At 41.5% G+C, this 27,575-nt stretch overlaps 2 protein-coding genes across 3 annotated transcripts in view; one reads left to right on the forward strand and one right to left on the reverse strand.

Annotated features, from left to right (window-relative positions):
* Window positions 1–25,728, forward strand: part of REC114 (REC114 meiotic recombination protein) — a 106,833-nt gene extending 81,105 nt beyond the window's left edge. Inside the window, exons 3-6 of one of the 2 annotated variants that reach the window (XM_028100113.2) lie at window positions 10,032–10,115; window positions 17,140–17,352; window positions 22,328–22,417; window positions 25,469–25,728. In XM_028100113.2, the coding sequence (XP_027955914.2) occupies window positions 10,032–10,115; window positions 17,140–17,352; window positions 22,328–22,417; window positions 25,469–25,633 (552 nt within the window). In that variant the 3' untranslated portion in view covers window positions 25,634–25,728. The remainder of the gene's footprint in view (window positions 1–10,031; window positions 10,116–17,139; window positions 17,353–22,327; window positions 22,418–25,468) is intronic. The other variant, XM_028100114.2, reaches the window with a different exon arrangement.
* Window positions 25,729–25,730: 2 nt separating this feature from the next.
* Window positions 25,731–27,575, reverse strand: part of NPTN (neuroplastin) — a 73,660-nt gene continuing 71,815 nt past the window's right edge. The window contains exons 10-11 of the mRNA XM_088025181.1: window positions 27,301–27,375; window positions 25,731–26,745 (exon numbers count right to left, since the gene is read on the reverse strand). Of these exons, the coding sequence (XP_087881307.1) occupies window positions 27,315–27,375 (61 nt within the window). The 3' untranslated portion in view covers window positions 25,731–26,745; window positions 27,301–27,314. The remainder of the gene's footprint in view (window positions 26,746–27,300; window positions 27,376–27,575) is intronic.

Genomic DNA, 27,575 nt, shown 5'->3' on the forward strand with positions numbered 1-27,575 from the left:
TAACAGTGTTTTTCTGCATCCATGGAAACAAAAGCAAAATTAAACTATTGGGACTACATCAAAATAAAAAGCTTCTGTGCAGTGAAGGAAACAATCAACAAAACTAAAAGGCAGTCTACAGAATGGGAGAAGATATTTGGAATGATAAACCGATAAGGGGTTAGTATGCAAAATATATAAGGAACTTATACAACTCAACACCAGAAAACCGAAATAATCCAATTAAAAATGGGTAGAAGACATGAACAGACATTTCTCCAAAGAAGATGTATAGATGGCCAAAAGACACATGAAAAGATGCTCAACATCATTCATCATGAGGGAAATGCAAATCAAAAGCACAAGGAGACATCACCTTATACCTATCAGAATAGCTAAAATAAAACACAGGAAACAAGTATTGGTGAGGATGTGGAGAAAAAGGAACCCTCGTGCACTGATGGTGGGAATGCAAACTACTGTAGCCACTACAGAAGACAGTATAGAGATTTATCAAAAAATTAAAAATAGAATTAATATAAAACCCACTAAGTCCTCTACTGGGTATTTACCCAAAGAATACGAAAACAGTAATTTGAAAAGATAAATGCAGGTTATGCTTATTGCAGCATTATTTACAATAGCCAAATTATGGAGACAGTCCAGATGTCCATTGACTGATGAGTGGATAAAGAAGATGGGGTGTGTATATACAATGGAGTCTTATTCAGCCATAAAGAAAAATGAGATCTTGCCATTTGCAACATGGATGGACCTAGAGGTTATAATGCTAAGTGAAATAAGTAAGTCAGAGAAAGACAGATACCATATACTTTCACTCATATGTTTCCACATAAGAAACATATAAGTGAAACTAAGAAACACTCATATGTTTCCACTAAGAAACAAAACAAAAGGCAAAAACACACTCTTAAATATGGAGCAGAAACTGATGGTCACCAAAGGGGAGGTGGGTGGGGGATGGGTGAAACAGATTAAGGGGATTAAGAGTACACTTTATCTTTTTTTTTAATTTAATTTTATTTTACTATGTTAGTCACCATACAGTACATCATTAGTTTTTGATGTAGTATTCCTTGATTCATTGTTTGAGTATAACACCCAGTGCTCCATGCGATACCTACCCTCCTCAATACCCATCACCGGGCTAACCCCCCCCCACCCCCCTACCCTCTAAAACCCTCAGTTTGTTTCTCAGAGTCCATAGTCTCTCATGGTTCATCTCTCCCTCCGATTCCCCCCCCTTCATTTTCCCCTTCCTTCTCCTAATGTCCTCCATGCTATTCCTTATGTTCTACAAATAAGTGAAACCATAGGATAATGGACTTTCTCTGCTTGACTTATTTCACTTAGCATAATCTCCTCCAGTCCCATCCATGTTGATGTGAAAGTTGGGTATTCATCCATTCTGATGGCTGAGTAATGTTCCATTGTAGATATGGACCACATCTTCTTTATCCATTTGTCTGTTGAAGGGCATCTCGACTCTTTCACAGTTTGGCTATTTTGGACATTGCTGCTATGAACATTGGGATGCATATGGCCCTTCTTTTCACTACATCTGTGTCTTTGGGGTAAACACCCAATAGGGCAGTTGCTGGGTCATAGGGTAGCTCTATTTTTAATTTTTTGAGGAACCTCCACACTGTTTTCCAAAGTGGCTGTACCAACTTACATTCCCACCAACAGTGTAAGAGGGTTCCCCTTTCTCCACAACCTCTCCAACATTTGTTGTTTCTTTCCTTGTCAATTTTTGCCATTCTAACTGGTGTAAGGTGGTAGGTATCTCAGTGGGGTTTTGATTCAAATTTCCCTGATGGCTAATGATAATGAACATTTTTTCATGTGTCTGTTAGCCATTTGTATGTCTTCTTTGGAGAAGTGTCTGTTCATGTCTTCTGTCCATTTTTTGACTTGTTTTTTGGGGTGTTGAGTTTGAGAAGTTCTTTATAGATCTTGGGTATCAGCCCTTTGTCTGTAGTGTCATTTGCAAATATCTTCTCCCATTCTGTGGGTTGCCTCTTTGTTTTGTTGACTGTTTCCTCTGCTGTGCAGAAGCTTTTTATTTTGATGAAGTCCCAAAAGTTCACTTTTGCTTTTGTTTCACTTGCCTTTGGAGATGTATCTTGAAAGAAGTTGCTGTGGCCAGTGTCAAAGAGGTTACTGCCTATGTTCTCCTCTAGGGTTTTGATGGATTCCTGTCTCACATTGAGGTCTTTCATCCATTTTGAGTTTATCTTTGAAGAGTACACTTTATCTTGATGGGCACCGAGTAATGTCTAGAATTGTTGAATCATATTGCATACCTAAAATGAATGTAACACTGTATGTTAATTATATTTGAATTTAAAAATAATTTTAAAAATGTAATCCTCAAACCAGCTGTTTTTTTTTTTTTAAAGATTGTTAATTATCTGAGAGAGAGAGAGCAAGAACACAAGCGGGGGAAGGGCTGAAGGAGAGGGAGAAGCAGACAACCCACTGAGCGCGGAGCCCGATTGGGGTGGGGGGGCTCGACTCGGGGGATTGACTCAGGGCTCCATCCCAGGACCCTGAGATCATGACCTGAGCCAAAGTCATATGCTTAACCAACTGAGCCACCCAGGCACCCCAAACCAGCTATGTTTTTTATCTTTTTGCTTAATAACAATTGGTTATGATTATTGAATTTTTAATTTTTAAAAATCCCAGTTCTTTTGCTTGCTTTCTTCTCTGTGCACATTGTTATCTTCATATTCTGTAGCAGCTCTTTTATCATGGATATTTTTTCTTACTTTCAGTGTAATTTGAACCTCACAAACTCTGAGCTCCAGGGAAAGTGAGTCAGAAACACAACCCTGAAACTTAAGACAGGATCTAGTTTTTAAATAAATCAGCTGGCACCTGAACACCTCACATTCATCAAGAAGCCCTTTGAATGTTCTGGGCTTGGGGACTGGGTGGGTTGTCTAATGGTTAGTCACTGAGTTATTTTTGTAACCATATTCTCCTCTGCTGTTTTCCTCTGAATCAGGGTATTTGTAGCAGGTGTGAGCATTTTTTAATTGTTATTTCCATAAAAGCAAAATTCTTTGTTTCTTCACAGCACTTATCCTATCTGGCATGGTTTGAAAGCTTATTTGCCTAGCTAAACGCCAACAACCCCTGTGATGCCCTCCTGGCTTGCCTGCTCACACCTGAGAGGTGTCTGAAGCACTAAAGAAACTAGTTCAGTGATCGAATCGGCAGCAAGGGAAACAGCTTGGTTAGGGTGAGGGCATAAGGCAATTTTTTTTTCACCATTCTTAGATATCAAATTGTTTACCTCTAATCTCTGCATCCATTTATTTAGGTCCTTTCCCCCCTTCTTTTGATGGCTTCCTTTCTGGTAACTGTTAATTATTTGTAATAACAGAGGCCAAGGAGAATGTGGATAGCTAAAATCTAGAAATGAACTTTGTAATTTACAATACTTGAAAACCAAAGCTTGTGGCTCTGTTTATATATATATGAAAGTGTCGTGTGGGGCCCCTTGGAATCGTGTGGCATTTGTGCCACTGCACCTCAGGGAGACTGTGTGGAGCTGGACAGCAGGAGGGGATGGGCCACAGTGTGATCAGAGGACATGGTGGGGTGGGGGTCAGAAATTGGCACTCTGCCTATCTATCTATCTATCTATCTATCTATCTATCTATCTATCTATCTATGTTAGCCAGCATATAGTACATAAGTTTTTGATGTCGTGTTCAGTGACTCATTAGTTGCGTATAACACCCAGTTCTCATCACAACACGTGCCCTCCTTAATACCCATCACCCAGTTACCCCTCCCCCTTCCCTCCTCCCTTCTGTAACCCTCAGTTTGTTTCCTGGAGTCCAGAGTCTCTCATGGTTTTTCTCCCTCTCTGATTTCTTCCCCTTCAGTTTTCCCTCCCCTCCCCTATGGTCCTCCATTCTATTCCTTATGTTCCTCCATTCTATTCCTTATGTTCCATATATGAGTGACCAAATGATAATTGTCTTTCTCTGCTTGACTTATTTCACTTAGCATAATTCCTTGCAGTTCCGTCCATGTCAGTGCAAATGGTGGGTATTCATCCTTTCTGATGGCTGAGTAATATTCCACTGTATATATGGACCACATCTTCTTTATCCATTCATCTGTTGAAGGGCATCTCGGCTCCTTCCACAGTTTGACTATTGTGGACATTGCTGCTATGAACATTGGGGTGCCTATGCCCCTTCTTTTCTCTACATCTGTATCTTTGCGGTAAATACCTAGTAGTGCAATTGGTGGGTCGCAGGGTAGCTCTATTTTTAACGTCTTGAGGAACCTCCATACTGTTTTCCAGAGTGGCTGTACCAGCTTGCATTCCCACCAACAGTGTAAGAGGGTTCCCCTTTCTCCACATCCACGCCAACACTTGTTTCCTGCCTTGTTAATTTTTGCCATTCTAACTGGTGTGAGGTGGTATCTCATTGTGGTTTTGATTTGAATTTCCCTGATGGCTAGTGATTTTGAACACCTTTTCATGTGTCTGTTAGCCATTTGTATGTCTTCTTTGGAGAAGTGTCTGTTCATGTCTTCTGCCCATTTCTTGACTGGATTATTTGTTTTTGGGGTATTGAGTTTGAGAAGTTCTTTATAGATCTTGTCCGAAATGTCATTTGCAAATATATTCTCCCATTCCGTGGATTGCCTCTTATTTTTGTTGACTGTTTCCTTTGCTGTGCAAAAGCTTTTTATCTTGATGAAGTCCCAAAAGTTCATTTTTGCTTTTGTTGCCCTTGCCTTTAGAGAGATGCATCATGAAAGAAGTTGCTGTGGCACTCCTTTTTTTTTTTCAACAGACATGCAAGGTACAAAGATGGATGCAACACAGTTCTTGCTGTCATGGAGTTTGCAATAAAGTGGGATGTAGGAGGAGAGTGAGGTAGAATGACAGACGCATACACAGACGTGGTAGTGTCTAGCACCTCCCACCCGCTGATTCTGTGCACTTTATAGGTCTTATTTGCACTCCATCCCTGTGCATCACCTGAGACCCTCGACTATTTGCTACTTGAAAGTCTCTCTCCCCTTAGCTTCCACATGCCTCTATCCAAGACATAACTTCTTGGCTCCTATTCTCTGGATTGATGGCAAATTTGGTATTTTCCAGGGTATCCCTCTTTTCCCCTTTCTACCGCATACTGTTAATTCCCAACCATTTTCCATCCCCGCACTTTGAAGAGATATGGCAGACTCTTGTCAGCAGCAGTGATCTTTGACCAGGTGAGGGAACAGTATCCTGAGCACGAGGCGGAGAGCTCCTGGGTGATTCTGATGGATTCTTCCCTGCCCTTGGGCAGCTCCTGTGTCTTTTTTTTTTAACGTGTAGCACAGTCCTCGGCCATAGTAGGAGCTCAGGGATGGTAAGTGAGTCTTTAGTAGCAGCTTGTACTGTGTGCTGTAGGTGTACAGAACAGGGCTGCTTCACTATCTGAGACAGTCAGCAGAGGCTGCTTAAGGAGCCGTCAGTTGAGCTAACCCAACTTCACCAGATGGGAAAGCCTTAAAGGAGATTCAAAGAAGTGGATTTTCAGAGACAGGGAGATGAGTTACTAAAATCTCGGAATATATTAATGACAAGTGGTTAGGTACAGAGGCTTCTTTACTAAATCCCAAAACATTAGGATGAAAAAGCTCTTTCTGAATCTTCAACAAAATTGGAATAAGTCAAATAAAAGTAAGATGTTCTGCATCACTGGACAGGTAATAAATGTATGGGTCTCAGTGTTCCCAAGAAGTACTACCATGAAATACTCTGTTAATTTTAATAAAGAGCTTCATTCTTTCATTCACTTGAAAACTTATTGAAGCATCTGCTAGTGTCAAACACTATAATAGGTGGCATATATACAGTAGTGAGCAAAACGAACATAGCCCCTGCCTGCATAGGGCTTACAGTCAAGGGGAAAACAGATGTAAAGCAAACAACACTGCAGTTACACGACTGTGACGGATGCTGTGAGCGCTGCGGGGAAGTCTAATAGGATGACCCAAGTGAGATTAGGAATGAAATAAACAGTGATTGGAGGTTAATTAGGCAAAAATGTCTGGGAAAGAGGCAGAGAGAAGAGATATACAGAGTTCTAAGGCAAAATGGTTTGGACAAATTGATGAGGAAGAGCCCTAACATGGCTCAAATAAGATGCTGTCAGGGGCGCCTGGGGGGCTCAGTCGGTGAAGCCTCTGCCTTCGGCTGGGGTCATGATCCCAGGGGCCTAGGATTGAGCCCACATCGAGCTCCTCATTGGACTCCCTGCTGAGCAGGGAGCCTACTTCTCCCTCTCCCGCTCCCCCTGCTTGTGCTCTCTTGCTCTCTGTCAAATAAATAAATATAATCTTAGAGAGAGAGAGAGAGATGCTGTCAGGAAGGAGGCCATACCTTTATCCATGTGGCCACTGCACAGAGTCCTAAATGGAATGGCTGCTGGGACAGATCCAGTAGTATTTGCTAAACATTGTGCTAGTTGCTGGGGCTTCCAGGGGGGTAATAAGACACATTCTAGAACCTGCCTTGCCTGCCCAGGGATTCTTCCTCACTCTATGAAATGTAGCCAGTTAGGAGATAAGTACAAGATCTGTGAGAGCACAGAATTCTGAGAGGTCAGCCAACTTTGTCTTGTAGGGAATGGTTGAGATAAAGCTGGGTTTTCAAAAATCAGTGAAAAAGGAAGCCATTTCAGGAATGGGCTGTACAACAAAATCCAGGTGTGAGGAGCATGGCACGTTTTCAGAACTGCAGGAGTTTCATAAAGCTCTAATACAGCATTTGTATGAGAGTCGAAGGAAATAATCATGCATGAAAGGCAGAGAAGCCAAATGTGAGAAATTTATATGCATCAGGGAATTTGAACTCTATCCCGCAGGTGTTTCTTACAGGAGGTGAGGGAGAGATGATGAGATGGTGGCATCGAAAGGGAATGACTTCATCCCATTTTTGTTTTATAAAGGCTGCTCTGGTGGTAGCACAGATGGATGGAGAAATTAGGCCTGGAGGAAGGGGGGCCAGTTCCAAGGATAGTGCAGGGATTCTGGGGACAAATGGCGGGGGTCTGTTGTAGCAGTGGCCGTGTACGTGGGGAGAATGGTCAGGTGGAGAAGCTGTTTGGGCGTGGGATCTCTGAGACTTGAAGATTTCATGATTTCATGGTGTTGAGGGAGGAGTGAGGAAAGGAGGAGTTGAGCATGATGCCTGGTGATCACTTGGGTGTCGGGTGAGTGTGCGTGACGCCAATCACTGAGGCAGCACCGCGTAGGAGCGACAGTGTCTGTGGAGGACAGCTGTCTGGATGCAGCCGGGCATGCGCACACAGAGAGATCTGTGGAGCTGTCCAGCGGAGATGTCCTGTAGAGCCCAAGCTGGACTAGAGACAGGAAGAGGTGAGATCCGACCAGGGCCAAGAGCCATTCATTTCTTTCCTTTTTTAATCAACTTTTTATTCTAGAATAGTTTCGGATATGCAAGAAAGGTTGTAAGGATAGTACAGAGTTCCCATGGACTTACCATTTCTTTAGGTTCCACTTCCACGTCTTCCTTGAGTTTTTGCCATAGTGGAATGGGTACCCTTGTTTTCACAGAGATTCCCATATGTATGTGGAACAGGCTTATGTGGTTCAAAACTCAAAGCAACATAAAAAGACAGAGTAAAAAATCTTCCTCCAGCCCCTGCCTCCATCTGCACTGTTCCTCCCACTCCCTACAGATAGCTATTTTTTTTTTAGTCTCATGTGTACTAATCTTTCCAGTTTCTTTTTAATGTAAATACAAGCAAATAATAAGTATATACATTGCATGTTTCCTCCCTTTCTTATACAGAAGGTGGCATATTATGGACATTGCTCTGTAGCTTGCTTTTTGTGGAAAAATATACCATGGAGATCAATACAGAACCCTGTCTGAGAAGGTAGCAATGGGCCGGTCATGCATGGCTGCTGGGCACTCGGAATGTGGCTGGGGGACTAAAAACCAGAAGTTTAAATTTAACTTAAAGTTAGATTTTAAAATGGCAGCAGTGTAACTTATGTTCCCATTAAATGTCATTGTTTTGGTGGAATGACATTTCACTTGAACCATCAAAAATAGTGTCCAAATTGAGATGTGGTGTAGGTGGGGGTCAGAGACTTAGTTTACATTCTCTGTTTTGATACTACCTTAATGTTTTACAGTGTTTACATGTTGAAATAACAATGTTTCTGACATAGAAGTTAAATATTAAGATTTTACCAACTGCTTTTTATTTTTAAAATGTGGCTATTAGAAAATTGAAAATTACATATGTGGCTCAAATTATATTTCTCCTGAACAACATTTAATATTTCTTACAGTTGGATACTGTTGTAAAGAGTACCGTATTTTATTTAACCAGTCCACTGTTGATGTATGCTTGAGTTGTTTCCAGTCTTTTACTATTAAAAATAGAGAAATCCTTAACCCTGTCGTTGCATCACTTCGCACATGTGCAGGTAGATCCGTGAAGTGAATTCCCAGGATGGGAGTTGCCAGGTTAAAGAGTATTGCATTTGTAATGTTGATCCTGCCAAATTATCCTCCATAGGAGTTGTACCAGTTTGGGGGCACCTGGGTGGCTCAGTCGGTTAAGCATCTGACTCTTGATTTCCGCTCAGGTCTTGATCTCAGGGTTGTGGGTTCAAGACCCGCATTGGGTGTGGGTTCAAGCCCAGCAGGGAGCCTACTTAAAAAAAAAAAAAAAGAGTTGTACCAGTTTGTGCTTCCACCAGCAATGTGTGTGAGTGCCAGGGTCTTTGTATACTGCCATTTTACACTACATACATGTTTGGGATGTAATAGTGAATGCATTTCTTTTTGCTAATTCTGAGAGTTTTAAGAAGAAATCACAGATGGTTTGCCTAACTTCTTTTTTCATTAAAAAAAAAAAAACCCTTACTATTAATGATGAAACTCTTAGAATCAGCATTTTAGAAGTGACTCTTTCTTTCTTTTTTAAATGAAAATGCTGAGGAATTAACACCCAGTTTTCCCAGGCTCTAAATTTCTCTGGAAGTTGTGGTTTCTGTGTATACAGATTTAGGAAGAGAGACGCCATGAGGGTTTGTATTTATAAGGGACGACATTTTCTTCTGTTTTCTAATTGTTGGAGTTTTTCCCGATTCTTCCCAGATCCCTCCAGCAGCCTCCCCTGGCTGTGGCTCGGCTCCAGAACAGTACAGGGGAGACAAGGGAGCCCACCAGGGGGCAGGCAGGATTTGCATACGGCCAGTTGTTCTGTTCCCGGGATCAGTTTTACTGAATGCTGAACACATTGTCACTTAACGGGCTTCCTAACCGAGGAAATCCAGTGACAACATAATTGGAGCTTATGAGTGAACACAGTTGTTAAAACAGTCAATTCTATTTACTTTATTATTAATAAGCTACAGAAAAAAGTTCCTCTTTTACCATTAGGCTCTAACTGCTGTCTCTCTTCTGAGACTAGTGTGCCCTCTACTGCCCTCTTTGCCTTTTTGGGGTTTTTTTTTTTTTTCAGACTGAGATGAAGAAAGACATTCAGCATCCAAGAACAAGTTGCTTCAATTTTTCCATTCATAGGAATCTGAAAATAAGATTCTCATGAAGAGAACTCCCGCTGTGTAGTTAGAGATGTGTCAGATAAGCTAATAAATTAGTACATTGGAAACCCTTACCTTTCAGGAATACAAGCTAGTATTTTGGCAAATCCTAGAAATGTATTTTATAGCAACTATGACTGTGGACCTTTACTATCTTTAATATTTTATTGATTTTCAATATGAAAAGATCAAGCAATAAAAGCTGAGACTCTTACTGTGGATCAGGTGGGAAGAGCACTCGGCTCGGGGACTTACTGGAAGGGTCATCCTTGACAGTGGGTGAAATTGAGCCATTTCTACTGTGCTAAGTTTCAGAATAAATGTACAACTTTCTAATAGGAGGCAGCTGCACCAGAGCTATTCTTAATGTCCCTTTTTGCTTCTATAGCTAATTGTGCTTAATTGTTTTGTTTCAGGAAGGGTTTTCACTCATCGGTAGCAAGAACTGGTTGAAGATTGTGAGACGCATGGATTGTCTGTTGTTTGGAACAACAATAAAGGCAAGAGATCTTGTGGCCAACTGTTTTAAGCAGCCAACGACCAAACCCTTTTCATATTCTAAGTGTGCACGGCGGGGGCGGGGCACGGGGGGGTGGTGGTGCTGCTTCTTGCAGGTAAAATGGAACCGGCCTGATTCTGTATGTTTAAGAAAGGTTTGCACTCTGAGCAGACCGTGGGCCCTGGGCTGCAGGGAGGCAGGGGCCCAGTGAGCCAGAGGGTGTTGCTGAGGAGCCAAGGGAGCCAAGGCTTTGATCTGACGGAGCGGCCCAACCATTCTCCACTCCCCAGGCACACGTTGGGGGGACGTGGGGCACATCATTGTTTGGCTTACTATTTTTGAATGCTTTACTGAGTATGTCTTTTCATTTTCCCTCTTTAATATTAAAAAAATGTCCCTTTGTTTGCTTTCTAGCAGCATTAAGCGTAAAGAATGACCCTCATCAAAGACACATACACACTAATCACCTGGATTATTTTCTTTCCGAAATAACTATAAAAAACCAATCTGTTAACATTCATTGAGTAGATAATATTGAAATTTAGGTGAAAGATCCTAATTTTTCATGGACTCATAGACTGAGAGTTGGAAGAGCACCTAATAGGGCATCTAAGGGAAAGGTCTTAGCCTGGGGTTCACTCCTCCAAAGGGACCTTTAAGAATTCAGGGGACCATGGATTTTCACTGACCTCTAATTGAAATTTATCATTTCCTTCAGTTATGAATGTGGGCATCAGACACAGTCGTATTAGACCTTTGCACCAATAGAAGTCAGCTAATTTCATACCACATCACAGTTTCCGAGAACTTCAGTGTCGGCCATGCTCATTGCTGCCTCAGAATTATGGTGGTCATTAGACCCGCTGTTAGATCTTTTTATTGCGTATGTTGCATATATACTGTTAGTTCACAAATTAGAGTTTTAATATTGTAGTAGACTACTTTAGGATAATTGGTTTTCCTTATAATCTAATGTATTTTATGTGATTAAAAACATTGTTTTGAGAAGTGGTCCACTGGCTTCACCAGACTGCCAAAGGGGTCTGCAGCACATACTCAAAAACCCTGTTGCACATTTTCAGGAGCTCCTGTTTTCATTTTATGTATGAGGGAATGGAATTTGACTTCCACCACTAGGCCAGGTTATAACTCGTTGTCAGCAAGCTGGGCCACCCACTGGTTTTCTGACTCCCGGCCCTGGCCCGCGTCATGCCAGAACAACACGAGTTTGAACTTGCAGGTCTGCTGATACACAGATTTTTTTTTTTTTTTGATAAGTACTGTACAGCACTGTAAATGTATTTGCTCTTCCTTATGATTTTCTTAACATTCTCTTTTCTCTAGCTTACTTCATTGTGAGAATACAGTATATAATACATGTAACATACAAAGTGTGTTGATCGACTGTTCATTTTATGGGTAAGGCTTCCTGTCAATAGTAGGCTACTAGTAGCTAAGTTTTGGGGGAGTCATAAGTCATACTTGGACTTTCAACTGTGTGGGGGTCAGCACCCCTCACCTCTCACTCTAGAGTCAATTATATATGTCTTTTAAAAGTTACACTATGCCATATGTCTGATACCTGAGTTTTAACTTTTTCCTGATACATATTACTCTTAAAATTTTAACTATAAAAAGCAAAATAAAAACCAAGCAATTTGACCACTCAAAAATAATCATTATTAACATTTGAAGTTGTTACTTGACATATATATTCTTTCAGTTAGGATAGCATTCACATGCGTGTGACAGAAAATCCAGGCATAATGGCCCCCAAAATTAGGGGTTTATTTTTTTCACTAAATAACAAATCTAGAAACAGGCAGTTGCTAGCATTGGCTCAGCAGTTTCACAGTGCCAGGGTCAACATCTTTGCAATTCCCCTGGCCTCTCCCTCACATTTACAAAATGGCTGTGTAGCTTGACTGAATTTCTATTCGAGGAAAACCAGCTTCTTCGTTCCTTTCATAAAGAAAGCATAAACTTTCCTATAAGGCTTCTTTCTACTTTCCACAACCCCTAGAATAGGTCTTCTTATGTCTCATGGACCAGAACAGTGTAATGTGGCCAGTCCCAATTTACTAACATTAGCAAAATGAGTGTTTGGCTTTCCCAGCCTCTCGTATGTATCTGCTCATGGCAATGAACAGTGTGTACCATATAGATAATTTATACATTTGGGATTGTATTATACAGAGTGCTCTGTTCCTGCTGTCTTGTCATGTAACATTACATCAGGAATGTGATCCTGAGTCATGACTTTCTTAGTCTTTGAAAATGTGATTCTTCATGGCTACATAGCATTTTATTGTCTGGATGCAACATGATTCGGCTAATTCCCAAGTTTTCACTATTATAAAAATGTTTTGATTTTCATAAGGATTTATTTACAGGGTTCTTGAGATAGGAGTCCTGGAAGTATGTGTATTTATTTTGTAAATCTGCCCTCTCTATAGGTCACCCCTGTTTCTGTAGCACTAGTGAATTTAAGAATGCTCATTTATCCAAATTCTTTCCAATAGGGGGATATAATTTAAATTTTAAAGCTAGCTTCCAATCTGATTGGCAGAAATGAGCATCTTCCTTTAATTTGCATTTCTTTGGTAACTAATGAGAATGAACATTTTTTGTGTATTTGTTAGCCATCTAAATTTCTTCTTTGAATCACCTACCTACTGGTTTTGACTTATTTTCCTCTTCAAAGTATTTAGACAGAATATGTATAGAGATTACAGTTATGTACATGTAGAAATATATATATTCTACATGCTATGTAGAAATATGTATTTATGTAATTTGTGTAATTTGTATATATGTATATAAGTATTGTACATATATATAGATTTTAGAAATATTTAAGGTTAGGAACCTTTTGCCCACTGTTCTGTGAATGGCATTCTTTATCCCAAAGGTATTTCTAGCTGCTTATTATTAGACTTTTTCTGAATTAATTGAAATTTGGCTTCCTCACTAAACTTACATTAACTCTGATTTGTTAATTTTTTAATTCTTAGGAAAGTGATTTTATAATCTACACTGACAATTTTATTTTTTTCCAGTAGTTTATACTTATTATTTTTCTCACCTTACTGAATTACCTGGACCTTTCAGAACACTAATTTTATGGCTATAGCATCGTCCTAGACCTCTTGTTGACTGGGATGGGAAGTAGTGTTTAGACGTTAAGAACATTTCTAGCTGTTGATCAGATATTCTTTAACGTGTAAGGGAGGTATTCATTCAGTTAAAGTTTACTTACTAATACTTTTATCAGGATTACATATTGATTTATCAAAAGATTTTTGACACCTTCTCAAGATCGTGTTGTTTTTTCCTTTTTGTGATCTACTGATATAACAATATTGAACCAACAGATTCTTTTTTTTTTGCCTTACCTGGAAAAGGGTATTTTTGGTGTTTCTTGCCTTGGATAACTTTTAGTTAACCAAGTATTATGTAACAAACACCATTGTTTAAGTTGACAAATGGAAGAAGTATTTTGAAATAAAGTTTTTATTCTGTTAACAGCAATTTAATATAGCTTAAATTCTGTGGGTAAATAAAAGATTATATTTCTTTTCTCTCTGGATGAAATAAGCAGATTGTTTAAGTTCTGCCTATTTGCAAATTGGGCTTCCTTTTTTTCAGTAATTCTGATCAGAATGGTCCAGGTTAATCGGCTAACAGTCATCATTTAATTACCTATCTGCAGAGACTTTGGTTTAAAAGAGTAAACATAAACCACTGTCCTCTTTACCCCCAGGAACTCACTGAATCATGTTTTCATGATTTTGTCTGGCCTACGCTTGATTTCAAAGTGAAGAGTCAAAGAACGTGTCAAAGCCCCTTCTCTGATTCAGTCCTTTTTTTTGTACGCCCCTCTCCTCCCTTTTCTATGGCAGAGGAATTCTCTACCAGCAGTAGGAAAAATTGCTTCGGTTGGGGTCCTAGTAGTGATGGGAAGCTTCATACAGACAGATGTGGGCAATGAATCCAAAACCAGCAGGAAAACCCAGTAGATTGGTGAGGCCTTGTGTCTCCTTGGCTCCCCTCCCACATGGTGCTAACCAGGCCCACGTCTCACATGTGTGCCGGTACCGTATGACATCAGCTGGAGAGCCTGCAGCTTCAGAATTGCCAAAAGCAGATGCTGTTCACACCTGTGAGTCAGAATTTACTGGGCATGATGCCTCCCAGAAGGTGGAGCCTGATTTTCTTGTGAGTACATGATCAGTGTCTAGAGGCAAGCCCTTATCCTTCACTTTTGTTTCCTCAAGGCATCTGTGTGAAGGGAGTTTTCTGCTTGTTGTAATAACTTGAAATTAAGTGTTCTGAAGTACGGGGGAGAACAATCTAACATGTAAACCATCACTTAAAATACAGTAATTTTGAGCTAATCTCTTTAGATGATAGACTGTATTTTTAGGCCAGTTCATGGCTGTTGGCATATACTTGAGAACTTTTCATTTCACCACAAGGAGCCCTTTCTCCCTTTTAATTATGGCATAAGAATACCTCTTAGCAAGATTTTTGACCTAGGAGTCCTTCTTGTTAACCCATTGGCGGCTTTTCCATTGTGGTGCCACATTGGCATTGAGGATGTGGGATGGCAGTGTAGCTCATTATCACATATTTTTCCTGATGCACCTCAGTTTTATCTTGGGTCTTCATGCATTGGGGTGATAGTTCTGGCTTCAGATGATAAGCTCAAATTCTATCTGAGAATTTTACAGAAGCAAACTTGGAGCAAGCCTTCAGTTAGGCTATCACGCATATAGCCTACCCTGTCATTCTTGGAACTACATTCTAAAGAAACCCTAACTGTCCAGACTTTCTTATGCATACTCACATATAGATAGCTCTAGACCTACATGACTGGTGTGAGATCTTTGCCCTGCTGATACACTTAATAGTTGTCTGTTTCTGTAGACAGCCTTTCATCCAGCTCCGAGGTACAATTTTTAATGTGATTGCTTGTCAAATATTAGATAATTACAGAGTCAGCATGGGAATAGCTAATATAGATGTCTTCGTATAGAGTTTAAGCTAGGGTAAGTTGGAAACAGCTAATTACTTGTAAACAGGAAAGCAGCTCAATTTCATACACACACACACACACACACACACACACACACACACACAGATTCATAGACTTGCCAAAAATGGAATGTATAGGTCTCTTACCAGTTCTTTCTCCTTCCTTGGGGGAGATCAGCTTTCAATTACTCTTGACAATTTGGGGATTGTTCATCCAAGAGAAAAATGGCTACGGAGATGAATAGGCAATCCAGAAAAGAAAAAATACAGATGACCAATAAGTGGAAGAGAAATATTCGACCTTATTTGTAATCAAAGAATTGAAATCCTACAATAAAAATCTGTGTTAACCTAGTAGAGTAAGTAAAAAAAGTTTAAAAGAGTAAGAATCTCCAGTGTTGGAGGGTACAGATAGACCATCAGTAGGAGTAAATTGATACTGTCTTGCCTGGAGCAGTTTGGCATTAGGTACCAAAATACACAAGACCTTTTGACCAGGCAAATTGATGCACAAAGATGTATGTATGAGAATGCCTACCACAGCTTTGTGGTTTATAAGAGGACAAAAGACTGTGAATAACTTTTGTCAGTAGGGGGCCAATTAAATAAAGGAATACTCTTCAGTCATTAAGAACAATGAACTATACTTCTATTTTTATATTCTTAGGTTACTAAATAGTAGTATAGTCTAACATAGCCATGTAATATATAACCCACAATGGATAGGTGTGTATATATGTTCTAAGATACGTATATATTAGAGTATTCCCTTTTCGTATTTTTTCATTGTTTTAGGGGTAGTGATAATGGGTTATCTTAGGATAAAGATTAAATGAGTTACAAAATGAAGAGAGCCCAACAGTGGCAGTAAAGAGGGAGAAGTGTCTGTTTTTCTAAATATGATACCTCCTCATCACTTAGACATGCCCAGAGTTTTCTGTAATGTAAATATGTGGCTTTGCCTAACGGCTTTATCTAAAAATTTAATCAGTGCAAATTGGGAACAGGCAAACCAAGGGATTTTGCCTGTGGGAACTTAAAAGGGTTTTGTTAGCTGTGGTTAAAAACATTTTCCCATTAGTAGAGTGATTTATGTATTTAATAAATGGAAAGTACTGTCACTGTGCTAAGTTAGCATCTGGATATCTTTAAAGAAGAAACTGAACAAAGGCACACCATACATACCACCTGTCTGGTATGTATCGATTCCTCATAACTAGGCAGAGCAGCAGACTGGCAAAATAAGAAGCTACTTCTACTAAAATAATGGGTTTATTTTTGTTGTTACTGTTACAACATAGTTCTCTTTTTAAACTTACAATCAAATAAGTTTGATGTAGTTGCCAAACTTTTACAATGTTAACTGCATCTCCCCCCACATTTGCTTATTTGCCAAGGGATAAAACTCATACAGCAAATGAGAAGCAACATGTGGTTTGTGTGGTAGGCTGGCTTCGTTCCAGATCTAGAGGATCTAGAGCTCTGCAGAGTACCACTGTGAGAGTCCCTCGCTCTTAGCACCTGCCTGTCACCTGTTCCCCAATCTTGTTGGTCAACTTCACTGGTTTGTTTGATGTGCCGTCTCCCTGGTTTGCTCTTTTATATACTTAGGTTTAGAAAAGTTTTTTTGAGCCAGCGCTGATTTTCCACCTAAGGAATTAGACGCTATGAAATCTTTATTCCAAAGTAAGACAAAACACTGATCTTTTACTGCAGTCAGTAGTGACTTTCCTGGTCTTTACGATATGGGCGTTTCCATTTTTGCTGATGTCAGTTCCCTGAAGGAGACGAATTTAGTAGGAGTGGTTCCCCAAAGGGGAAAGAAAAGAAATTACTGGCTTTTCTCTACCCACATTAACAATCTAGAGGAATCGCTCCTTTATCCATACCTCTTCCCCTGCAAGCAAAGTAAGCCCTCACTAGAAGCCCACGCAGTAAATAAGTGTATGACGAGGGTTGCCGAGGCTAACTTTGGATTTGTCCCATAGAACAAGAGTCGCATGTTCCGGGTGCAGTTTAGTGGAGGGTCCAAGGAGCAGGCCCTGGAACACTGCTGCAGCTGTGTGCAGAAGCTGGCCCAGTATGTGACTGTCCAGGTGCCCGACACAGTCAGCCAGGAGCTCCGGCCAAGGCCCAGCCCGCTGAGGGCAGGTGAAAGCCAAGGGAAGGGCTGTGCACAGCGTGGGCCACCGCAGCAGGGGGTAAGTAGGCGAGTGTGGTGGCTTCGTGAGAAACCTGACAAGGTCTTGCTTCAGGGGGCCAAAATCACAGTGGAATTTGTTGAGTCTGTCTGGTTTATGGGTTAAAAGGTACCTAATGTTGAGTGACTTACTTAAATTGAAGGTTGTCATTGTAACTACTTATCCTCCTAGAAATTAGACTAGCCAGGAGTCCCGGCTATGTTGGGGGTGTCACTATAGACCATGGTCCTCCACGTGATGGTCCATGGACTCTTTCCTGAGACCCTTTGCAGGGGTCTGTAAAGTCACCCTTGTTTTTATAATAATATGACCTTATTTGCCCTTTTTCATTGTGTCGGTATTTGCATTAACCTGACAGAACTGTGAGCAAAGCTGCTGTCACCTTAGCACAGATCAAGGCAGTGACATCAGACCATGCAGGAAGTCAGTACTGTCTTCAACAGTCACTTGCGGGGACAACACATGCACGCGCGCGCTGTATTCGGAAACAAGGCGGCTTTTTCCAGGGGAGGTGCCTGTGCAGCCGCACTGCGCACTGAGTCAGCCCGGGCTTCGCAGAGCGCCCGTGGAGCGCCCTTAGCCCCAGGAACAGCGGACAGGCTGCCGCTCCCCGGGTTTGGGTATTCGGTGGGCATTTTCTCAAATGAAGTGAGCCTGTCCTTTTCGGAAAGCAACTAATTGTATTTATCAACAATGATGAAATAAGCTTCTGCAGTGAAGACTGGAATCTTGGAAAACTTCTTTCTGCCGCTGGACTGTCACAGCTTCCTGACCTGGAAGACTTTTCTGATAGTGCTACTAATGAACATGAGTGTGTTTCTTTTTTAGAACTAATTATATGACAAAAAGTTTCAACCTTTTGGAAGATCTGTATAGTCCAGTGAACCAGTATTTTCCAAGTGACCAATCCATGATGCTACAAAATCATGCATGGATAGAGAGCTGCTCAAAGTACACAACAGTCCAGTGGTTTTAATATGACAGAGTGTAACTAGTTCATTGCTATGATTTCAGATTCTGTGTTACAACTAACTTTTAAGAACCTATCTCTTGTTGAGTTTTGATGTCCTATCAAAGAATATCCACCATTACCTGAAAAGGCTATTTTAAGATTACTTCTGCCTTTTCCACCTACATACCCGTGTGAAGCCAGATTTTCTTCATGTACCTCATCCGAAGCAACAGACTGAATGCAGAAGTAGGAGAGTCAGCTATCTTCCATTAAGCTAGACATTCCAGAGATTTGAAAAATCATGACATTTTTGTTTTAGGAAATAGTTATTTTCATAAAAACATTTTAAATAACATATAATGGGTTCCTTTATTTTAAATGACTCAGTATTTTTAATGTTTTCATTTTTAACATATAAATACCAGAAAGATATAACCAAAACCGAGTCTTTCTGAGGGCCTCACTAATTTGTCCAAGTGTAAAGGGGTCTCGTGATCATAAGTTGGAGAATGATTGTGACAGAATTTCTCCTGGAAGGACATATTCTGGCATTTCTTTGGCCTAATCTCAAATGCTGTTAGCATTAAGCATCTACCTCTGCTCTTGAGGTGAAATCCCAGTTTCAAGCTGGGTTTTTTATTTTCTACTTTGAGAAATGATTTTCCACCTGGCTTCCTGTCCCTTCATCCTGTCAGGGCCCTTAAACCCACTGGACCGAGATGGTTCGTTGTTGCTATTTTGCCACCAAGTTTCTGGTTCAGAATTTATCTAGGGTGAACATAAATTTATATTATTTATCATAAGGTCTTTTTCTTTGACAAGTACTGATTTTCTCTTGGATGTGTTTAGTTTGCCAAATAAGATTTTGTTTTAGGATTTTTTCCCTTCATTTGTTTCTGTCTGATCTTTTTTGTGAAGATGTCTTCATGCTAAAGCTTCATTTCTTATAAACCCTGGATCTAGTTTCAGGTATTTTGCCACATCAGCTCCCCGCTATTAAGAATCACTTCCCTACAAATGGGGTGGAGTGGTTTATTACGAGGTACTTTATTGCTTATGATCCTTTGCCCCTAAATAGATTATCTTCTTTTGTAGGTTTCATCGATCCATTATGAGATTCAGATTATGGTACCCAGTGCATGGGATGGGACAGGAACCAAATAGGGTCCTAGAATTTGGGAAGTAGGTCTGGAATGCCTTATAAAGGCAATGAAGATGCATCAGGCTAGAACCTAACCAGGCAACACAATCATCTTAATATAAGAAGATAAACTGAGGCTATAGCATGGAGTAGCAAACACAGGCTGAGGGTTGTGAGCTATAGCAGTGGATGGAGGCTCTAGCTCTCTGATTTTGAAGGCTGGTCCCAAGTATCTAGGTAGAAGTATCTCCAGAGTGGCTAGAAATTATCCATGTCTTTTCTTGATTCTGTATTCAGGGATTTTCCAAACTGTAGTTTGGTGTGATGTGCAATGTTGTGCAAAGACCATACAGGCTTTGGTATCAAAACGGATCTGGGTTTGAATCCTGACCCTATTAGTGGCTGTTTGATCTTGTGCGAGTCCCTGAACCTCATCTGTAACATGGTGAGATGGAAATGTATATATGTACGAATGTATATGTACACCCACACAGATGTAGTACAACACCTGGCAAACATCTGAATAACGTTCCTCATTATGACAGTCATTGCCAGTACTGTGACCCGCCCAGATCTGTGTTCCCTTGCAGATGAACAAGTGTGTGTGCTGGTTAGTTAGCCAGGGTCAGAACTCCAGAGTCAGTGGAGCCATAATAATTATAGATGGAGTGTCTGAAGCTGCAGAGCAGAAGACAAGATAAAACCACTGGGTTAATTTGCCACAGTGTGGACATTGTGAAGCACTGCCTAGAACATTCTAGTCTTCCTAATGGCAAAACATCCCCAGGTTTGCCCATAGCTGCTGCTGTGAAACGTAGGACCATACTCCCTTAGAATCCATCTTAAAGAATTGCAAGCTGTGGCCAAGTTCTAGTCATCTTGCTGCTCTCCTGTATTCAGGTGTGTCATCTCCCTAATACCTATATATATATGTATGTATTTTTTTTTTTTTGGTCTGAAATAGTTCTCTTCTTTGCAGTTCGAGATAATTCCATGTCTTTCTACTTCAAGTTCTTGAGTCATTTCCCAGAGCATTTTGTTTTTACTTTCCCTCAGCCTTGTAATTTTGCTAATTGTGGCCTAACCAAGTGTTTCTCAACTTGAGGGCTTCTAAGGCAACCCAGTCCACCCCGAAGAGAGGGGCACAGGAAAGAGAATGGTAGTTCCCAGGTGAAGAAGTCCAGAAGAAGAAAGCAGCCAGTTACTGTGTGCACAGAACCTTCTAAGCCTACACACCTGAGTGGAGGACGGTCTAAGCCCGAACCACCCTACTGGCCCCAGGCACTTCCCTCACAGTTGGCTACTGTTCAGTGTTTACGCTACACCACGTTTGGTTGATGTCTGTCCCAGTTGTCTGAGGAACACGGTGTGGGCTGTACATATCCTAGCAAAGCATCACATATCGGAACCAGAAGAGATGCCAGGCATGAGAGTCTTATTTTCACAGGTGTGGAAACTGAACAGAGAAAGGGGGCTTGCCTAGGGACTTCTGGGTTCATTGGAGTCCCTTAACGTTTTTGCTCATTTTTAGTATTCTTGACTAGTTTTCTTTTCTCTTTGTGCCTTCCTCCCTTCCTCTCTGTCACCCTGCCTTTTGTTTTTGATGCTTCCAGATGTACTTTTCTCTGAGTACCTACTGACTAGTGATAGCTTCCACATAGGATGAGACAAAAGATGGCACCCTCTGACTTCTGGCAGCCAGAACATGCTGGTGGCCTAAGCCTCAGCAGACCTGCAGACTGCGCCTAGGAAGGAGGGGGTGGGGCTTTGGAAATAGTGCTTTTAGGTAGAAGCAGGCTTCTGAGCCTTTCGGGCCTCCAGGCCTCCTGCTACATTGTGCGGATTTTATTTGCTTGGAACACATCCCGTGTTCTACCCAAGACAACCCCTTCACATTGTAGATTCTTTTGAAATAGCATGGATTCTGGAGCAGATGTACTTCCTGCCTAGCATATAGCCCCCCTATGACTCACCCCCTCCACCAAGAGCCTGAAGTCTTATACCTGCCTTCATTCCAGCACCTCTTAGGTTGCATTATAATCATTGTTTTACTTGTTAGGGTCTCACTGGGCTGCAGGTTCTTTTTTTTTTGAAGATTTTATTTGACAGAGACACATCGAGAGAGGGAACACAGCAGGGGGAGTGGGAGAGGGAGAAGCAGGCTTCCCGCCGAGCAGGAAACCAGATGTGGGGCTCGATCCCAGGACCCTGGGACCATGACCCGAGCCGAAAGCAGACGCTTAACGACTGAGCCACCCAGGAGCCCCTGGGCTGTGGGTTCTTGAAGGCTGGACCTCTGCCTTGTTCTCTCTGGCCCTTTCCCTTTCTCACCCCGGTGAGATGTGTCTAGTAGGCACAAACATTGTTGAATGAAGATATCTTGGTATTTTACTCACAGAACTCACTCCCTCAGAATATCTAAACAGATTTTAAGTTTTATTAAAAGCATATGGTTATCTTGAAATTATAGGATTCCCCTGCCCCCCGCTTTGCTTTTCTGCAACGATGATGTCTTACTTGAGTCATAACTCTCAGAAAGGACCAGTCCACTAGCCGGAGCTGGGAGGTGTCCGCTGCCCTGCAGCACCAGCTCGCGGCCGCGCCGTGGTGCCGGCCAGCCAGCCGCACTGCAGCCCCGCCAGAGCGCCTGGCAGACACGGAGGGACAGATAACCAGACACAGGGCGGGGAGCCTCTGACGCAAACTGTCTGTCCTCTCCCGCCCAGCTTAAGCCAGGACAGACTCCACCGACGAGGACTTCACGCCCTTTACTGATACTGGCACTTTCTTTTCACACAAGCACGTGTTGCCACTCCTCTGACAGCCAGTGGCGTTTATGTTTACGTTCGGCTCATCCCCTAACTGCAGCCGTCTCCTTGCAGCCACCCCAGAACCCGGAGAAGCCGCAGCTGTGTGGACCGGCCAACACGAGCGCTTCCGGAGGAAGGACCTCAGTGAGTTGGCTAGCTCAGGTAGAGCCTGTTTCCCTGTTGTTTTCCTTGGCCATGAAAACAGTGATCCTGAGGAATCTGCATCCCTGTGGTCACCCCTTGTTGGGGAAGAGTAAGCTGAAGTGCTGGTGCAGAAGCTGGTGAAGGCAGGCGGGCCGTTGGCCTCTGCCCAGAGGTGGCGCCTGCGGAAGAGCGGCCTCTGGAGGAAGGTGGAGTGGGGCGGGCGGGGCGGGCCTGTGGCTGTAGCGGTTCAGTGTGTGAGATCAAGGATTTAATTACCACTTGCCCAGAAAAGAGGAATAGAGGGAAGAATTTCCATTTAATTTTGGACATGAAATTTGAGAACTATTCTAAGACAAACATCAGTAGGAATTTGGAATCAGATCAATGATGGTTTCTGTAGGGGCAAGATCTTCCGGTGCTAAGATCTCAGCTAAGGATGTGTGGGAACCCAGGAGGATTCAGCTTTGTTCGCACAGACTTGCTTTCAGAGATTCCTCTCTCCCCTTGCAGTTTGCTGTTACCAAAGAATCCCACAAAACCTCTTCATTCAAACTCAGGGTTTCTTGATGCCTGCTCTGCTGAGAGCTCCTTGAGGCCTGCCTTCTCACTGCGTTTCCCTGCTGCGCCCGACAACAGCTTGTGCCTTCTATACAATTCTGCATGGAAATCATCAATATTCAAGGATGAATTTTCTTTGGAGAGAGCACGTACGAGCCGGGGGGGAGAGAGTCTCAAGCAGACTCCATGCTAAGCGCAGAGCCCAACATCGGGCTGTATCCCATGACCCTGGGATCATGACCTGAGCCAAAACCAAGAGTCGGACACTTAACTGACTGAGCCACCCAGGCGCCCCTGAATTTTCTTTTTAATGTATTTATTGAACTGTGCTAACAGTGGTATAAAACAGAAAACATTGGTGTGTTCTCCATCTGGCTTACCACTAACTCAAAATAAACGGTCATAGAACTAAAAACTTAAGAGCTGGGGTGCCTGGGTGGCTCAGTCGGTTGGGTGGCTGCCTTCGGCTCAGGTCATGATCCTGGGGTTCTGGGATCGAGCCCCACGTCTGGCTCCCTGCTTCTCCCTCTCCCTGCCATTCTGCCTACTTGTGCTCTCTCTCAAATAAATAAAATCTTTAAAAAAAAAAAAAAACTTAAGAGCTAAGAAGACTAAGAATTCATGTCTATTTCTTTTAATAACACAAGTAAGCACGACCAACCCCCCCCCCAAAAAAAACCTAAAAACCTGTTTGTCCAGCAGCAGATCAAACTCTATAGTTCCCCAGTGTAGCCTCATATTTGCATTGTGGCTAGAGGTTAATAGAATGAGTGGCTGAGGACAGGAGAGCCACAGAAAACATGGAAACAAGGCAGGGTGTGATATCCTTCTTCAGGAAATGTCAGTTGCTATAAAAAGTGTATCTTAGCCTAACTTATTTACGTAGTATGGAACCATGTAAAAACAAGAAAAAGCACCAGGCTGGCAGCTCAGATATGTTACTCGTTTGCTCTAAACTTCTAGACAAGTCATTCCATGAATGTAAGTGGGTAAAACATTTTGGAAATCAATTTAGCAATATAGATCAAATTTAGAGTTCTATTTTATTACCTATAATTCCATTTCAACTACACAAACATGCATATATAAGGATGCTCTTCATAGTGATGATCACAGAAACGAGATTGGAAACAACATAAATGTTCACTAATAGGATACTAAGTGGTTTTAAGTGTGGTATAAACGCAGTGGCTCTCAGGGTGCCTGGGTGGCTCAGTTGTTAAGCGTCTGCCTTTGGCTCAGGTCATGATCCCAGGGTCCTGGGATCGAGCCCCGCATCGGGCTCCCTGCTTGGCAGGAAGCCTGCTTCTCCCTCTCCCACTTCCCCTGCTTGTGTTCCTGCTCTCGCTAGGTCTCTGTCAAATAAATCTTAAAAAAAAAAAAAAAAAACCACACACACACACACACACACACACACACAGTCTCTCTCACTGGAGAGCAGGGCTCCATGTTACTTTCATGTTCTTTCTAAGTAGAGTCTGAGAAGCTGGTTTGAATTTAGAAAAGTAAATGTCTATAACAGATAGTTTCTAGAGAAATAGCAATTGTAGACACACACACACACACCAAATCATGCCATCCATAGAAAGGGCATAAAACCACCTACCTAGGAGGAGGAGCGTGAGGCGTCAAAGCGGCAAACGTAGAGAGAGGGAACACTGCTGAGCCAGAGCCCACAGTATCACCTGAGACTGTGGATCCGGTGTCACCGTATCTTCCAGATTGCCAAGCACTGTCAGACTTTGATTTGAACTCTAATATCTAAATATTAGCAACTTATTCAACTGGTTTTAAAACACTGCAAGTTACCAAAGAAGACATACAGATGGCAATTGAAAAACTTGCTCGACACTATGTGACCTCATTTATGACATTCTGGAAAAGGCAAAGCTATAAGGTATGGAGAACAGATGAGTGGTTGCCAGGGGTTAAGTGTTTGACAACAAGAGTGGAGGTAGTGTGAAGAAATTTTCCGGGGGGGGGGGGGCACGTGGGGGGGTATGGAAATGTCTGTCTCTCGATTGTTGTGATAATTACCATGCTTCTCTCCCTGTCAAACTTCATGAATAGGACTGGAAGGAGACATGAGTTAATTATGTCCTTTGATCGGTCAGTTTGTGACTTCTCTTTATTACATTCAAAACCCACTTTCCACATGGTGAACTGTTCACACCCATCCATCTATGAGGTGGGAAAGATGAACAAAGCTAGTGCATTTCATTCATTGACAACTCTATCAATCCACAAAATGTTAGCACAGTATTCTTCATTAAAGCAGGATCTTAACTTTGTAAAACATTTCATTAATACATCTGAAATACCTAGGGCTACAAGTTGATCTCACTTCCTACGTATATTTAGAAACATCTAAAGGAACCCTGTAAAGCTTATAATAAGCACTAATTTTTGGTGTATCCCTAATATTTCCTTAAAGCAAAGTTTTTCTGTGTTCTATTCAGGCTGTTGCTTTTGGCTATAATCTCTAACAAACTACTCTTCTGAAATCCCCAGTCTCTCCTGGTGTCAGAGGAGCGGCCCCCAGTCCGTGAACAATCTGCGTGGGACATGGAAGAGTTAGGCCCCTTTCTGCGCTTGTGCCTCATGGATCAGAATTTCCCCGCGTTTGTGGAAGAGGTGGAAAAGGAACTCAAAAAGCTGACAGGGTTGAGAAATTAACACTCCACGTACATACAGAACGAAGGAAGTTGAAAGCACTTGAAAATGTGCTTCCTCTTAAGATTAGATACAAGAATAAAGAGTATTATTCCAGACACCTTTTATCAATGTTTTATTTTTAAAAACAGGTGAATCCACTTTTTTATACATCATTGCACTTCAACACTTACACAAAACACCAGTACATGCATCTATGGTTACATACCGCAGGAGAACCCTGCCGGGCGAGAAAATCTACACTCAGCCGTTAAATCAATGTGAAAAATACAGTGTCAACCCTGGAGGAGAACGAGTTGCATAGAATACCATGCGAGAACATTTCAAGGTCATTGAAAACAAAAGGTAAATTATAAAAGTTTGCCTTCATTGAATGTACAATAAGGTTCAACACATCAGTGCAAAAGGATTTAAGAATTTACATGATTTAACAAAAGAGAATCACTTAAAAAGCAATCGTACATATATACTGCAATTCAATATATCCATTCAGTGGAGTGTTCCAGCTTCTTACCAAAGTCGTAGGTTAAGCCCTTAGAACTATAGATTTCAGTTTATATTATTCATCTTTATGTACCAGAACTGCACGATTTCCTCATCTGACAACATACAATAATGAATGAATATCGGCAGCTAAAAAATGAAACAAGCATTTATTTTATTTTGGATTTCTCCCACCCCCAAAAATATAAATATATATATATATATTTATATACTGTATATATCTGCAGGTTTTGCTGTTCTTTACAAAAATGTCATCACTAGACGGCAGCAGTGCACCTGAGAGCTGTGCCAATTTAACAGCTGCATTAAGTAGAAAATGGCGCATGCACGATCCGATCCTCAGAGGACCTTTTCACTTCTACTTAAATATTTTAACAAAGGGGGGCAAAAAGCAACATTCACAGCACATCAAGCCCAAAATAGTTTACACCTTCTACACTGAAGCATTGTTTAAAATGTACCTGACTAGGTCACCCTTACAGGAAAGGCTAAATAAGGCATGCTTTAGACAGTCATTGTGGTGCCGCTCACTTGAAAGGGGAGAGAACCAAAGAGGTCCAAGCAGAAAATTTAGCAGGTCATGTTGCCACCAGTTTCAGGAACCTAAAGATCTGTAAAGAAAGAGTATGTGGAGATTAAAAGGGAATATGCACTGTCACTTAAGACTACACCCAAGTGCCACATCAAACAAAGCTTTGGTTCAGAAAGCATGCTCAGGGATGTGGTGTGAAATTCTGATCTCCATGTGCCTACGTGGAAGGCACTCCGGCCCGGCTGTGCCCGGCCACCATTCTTGCCTTGCCCTCACAAGCAAAGTGGAATTAACTGGCCTCTGGGAATAATCCACCTAAGGTGACAATTTTTACCTCTTTTTTAAAAGGTATGGTTAAATAGTGGTGCAAGGTCTTTCTTTTTAAAACTCCATACATATTCTGAAATGGCATTTATAAAAATATGTGGAACAACATAGCTGAAAACGTTCCTTTCCAGCTACTGCACTAGATGGAGGACAGAGACCGAACTTGGTCCATCAGTAGCATCTGCTCTGAAATGAACTACAAGATCCCACAACAGGACGCCAACTACTGAAGAATCTGTAACAAGGTCAATAGAGGCACATTCATTTGAATATAATTTTTAAAATTTCTAAAGAAGGCCATACTTACATTATAAGCAGTATTTAATTTGTGTTTCTCTGGCGCAAGTTTTTATCTTTGTGATTGTTGGTAGAGTTGGTTTTCCTTTGGAGGAAAAATGGCATTATAAAGGTTAAACTCAAAGTCACTAGCAACTCCTGAAATTTAACACATGGAAATACAGGGATTCTTTCACTTACTACCATCCCTGGTGTAATAAATTTTACTGCACATTGGTGTGTAAAAATATTCTTTCTATAAAGTGCCTACAGAGCTTCGCTTAATCCTTTTGACTCCCAAGACAG

This window comes from Eumetopias jubatus, unplaced genomic scaffold (assembly GCF_037043125.1).
Source record: "Eumetopias jubatus isolate StellerSeaLion01/CBP00866 unplaced genomic scaffold, mEumJub1_p1.0 scaffold_7, whole genome shotgun sequence".
NCBI classification, from domain to species: Eukaryota; Metazoa; Chordata; class Mammalia; order Carnivora; family Otariidae; genus Eumetopias; species Eumetopias jubatus.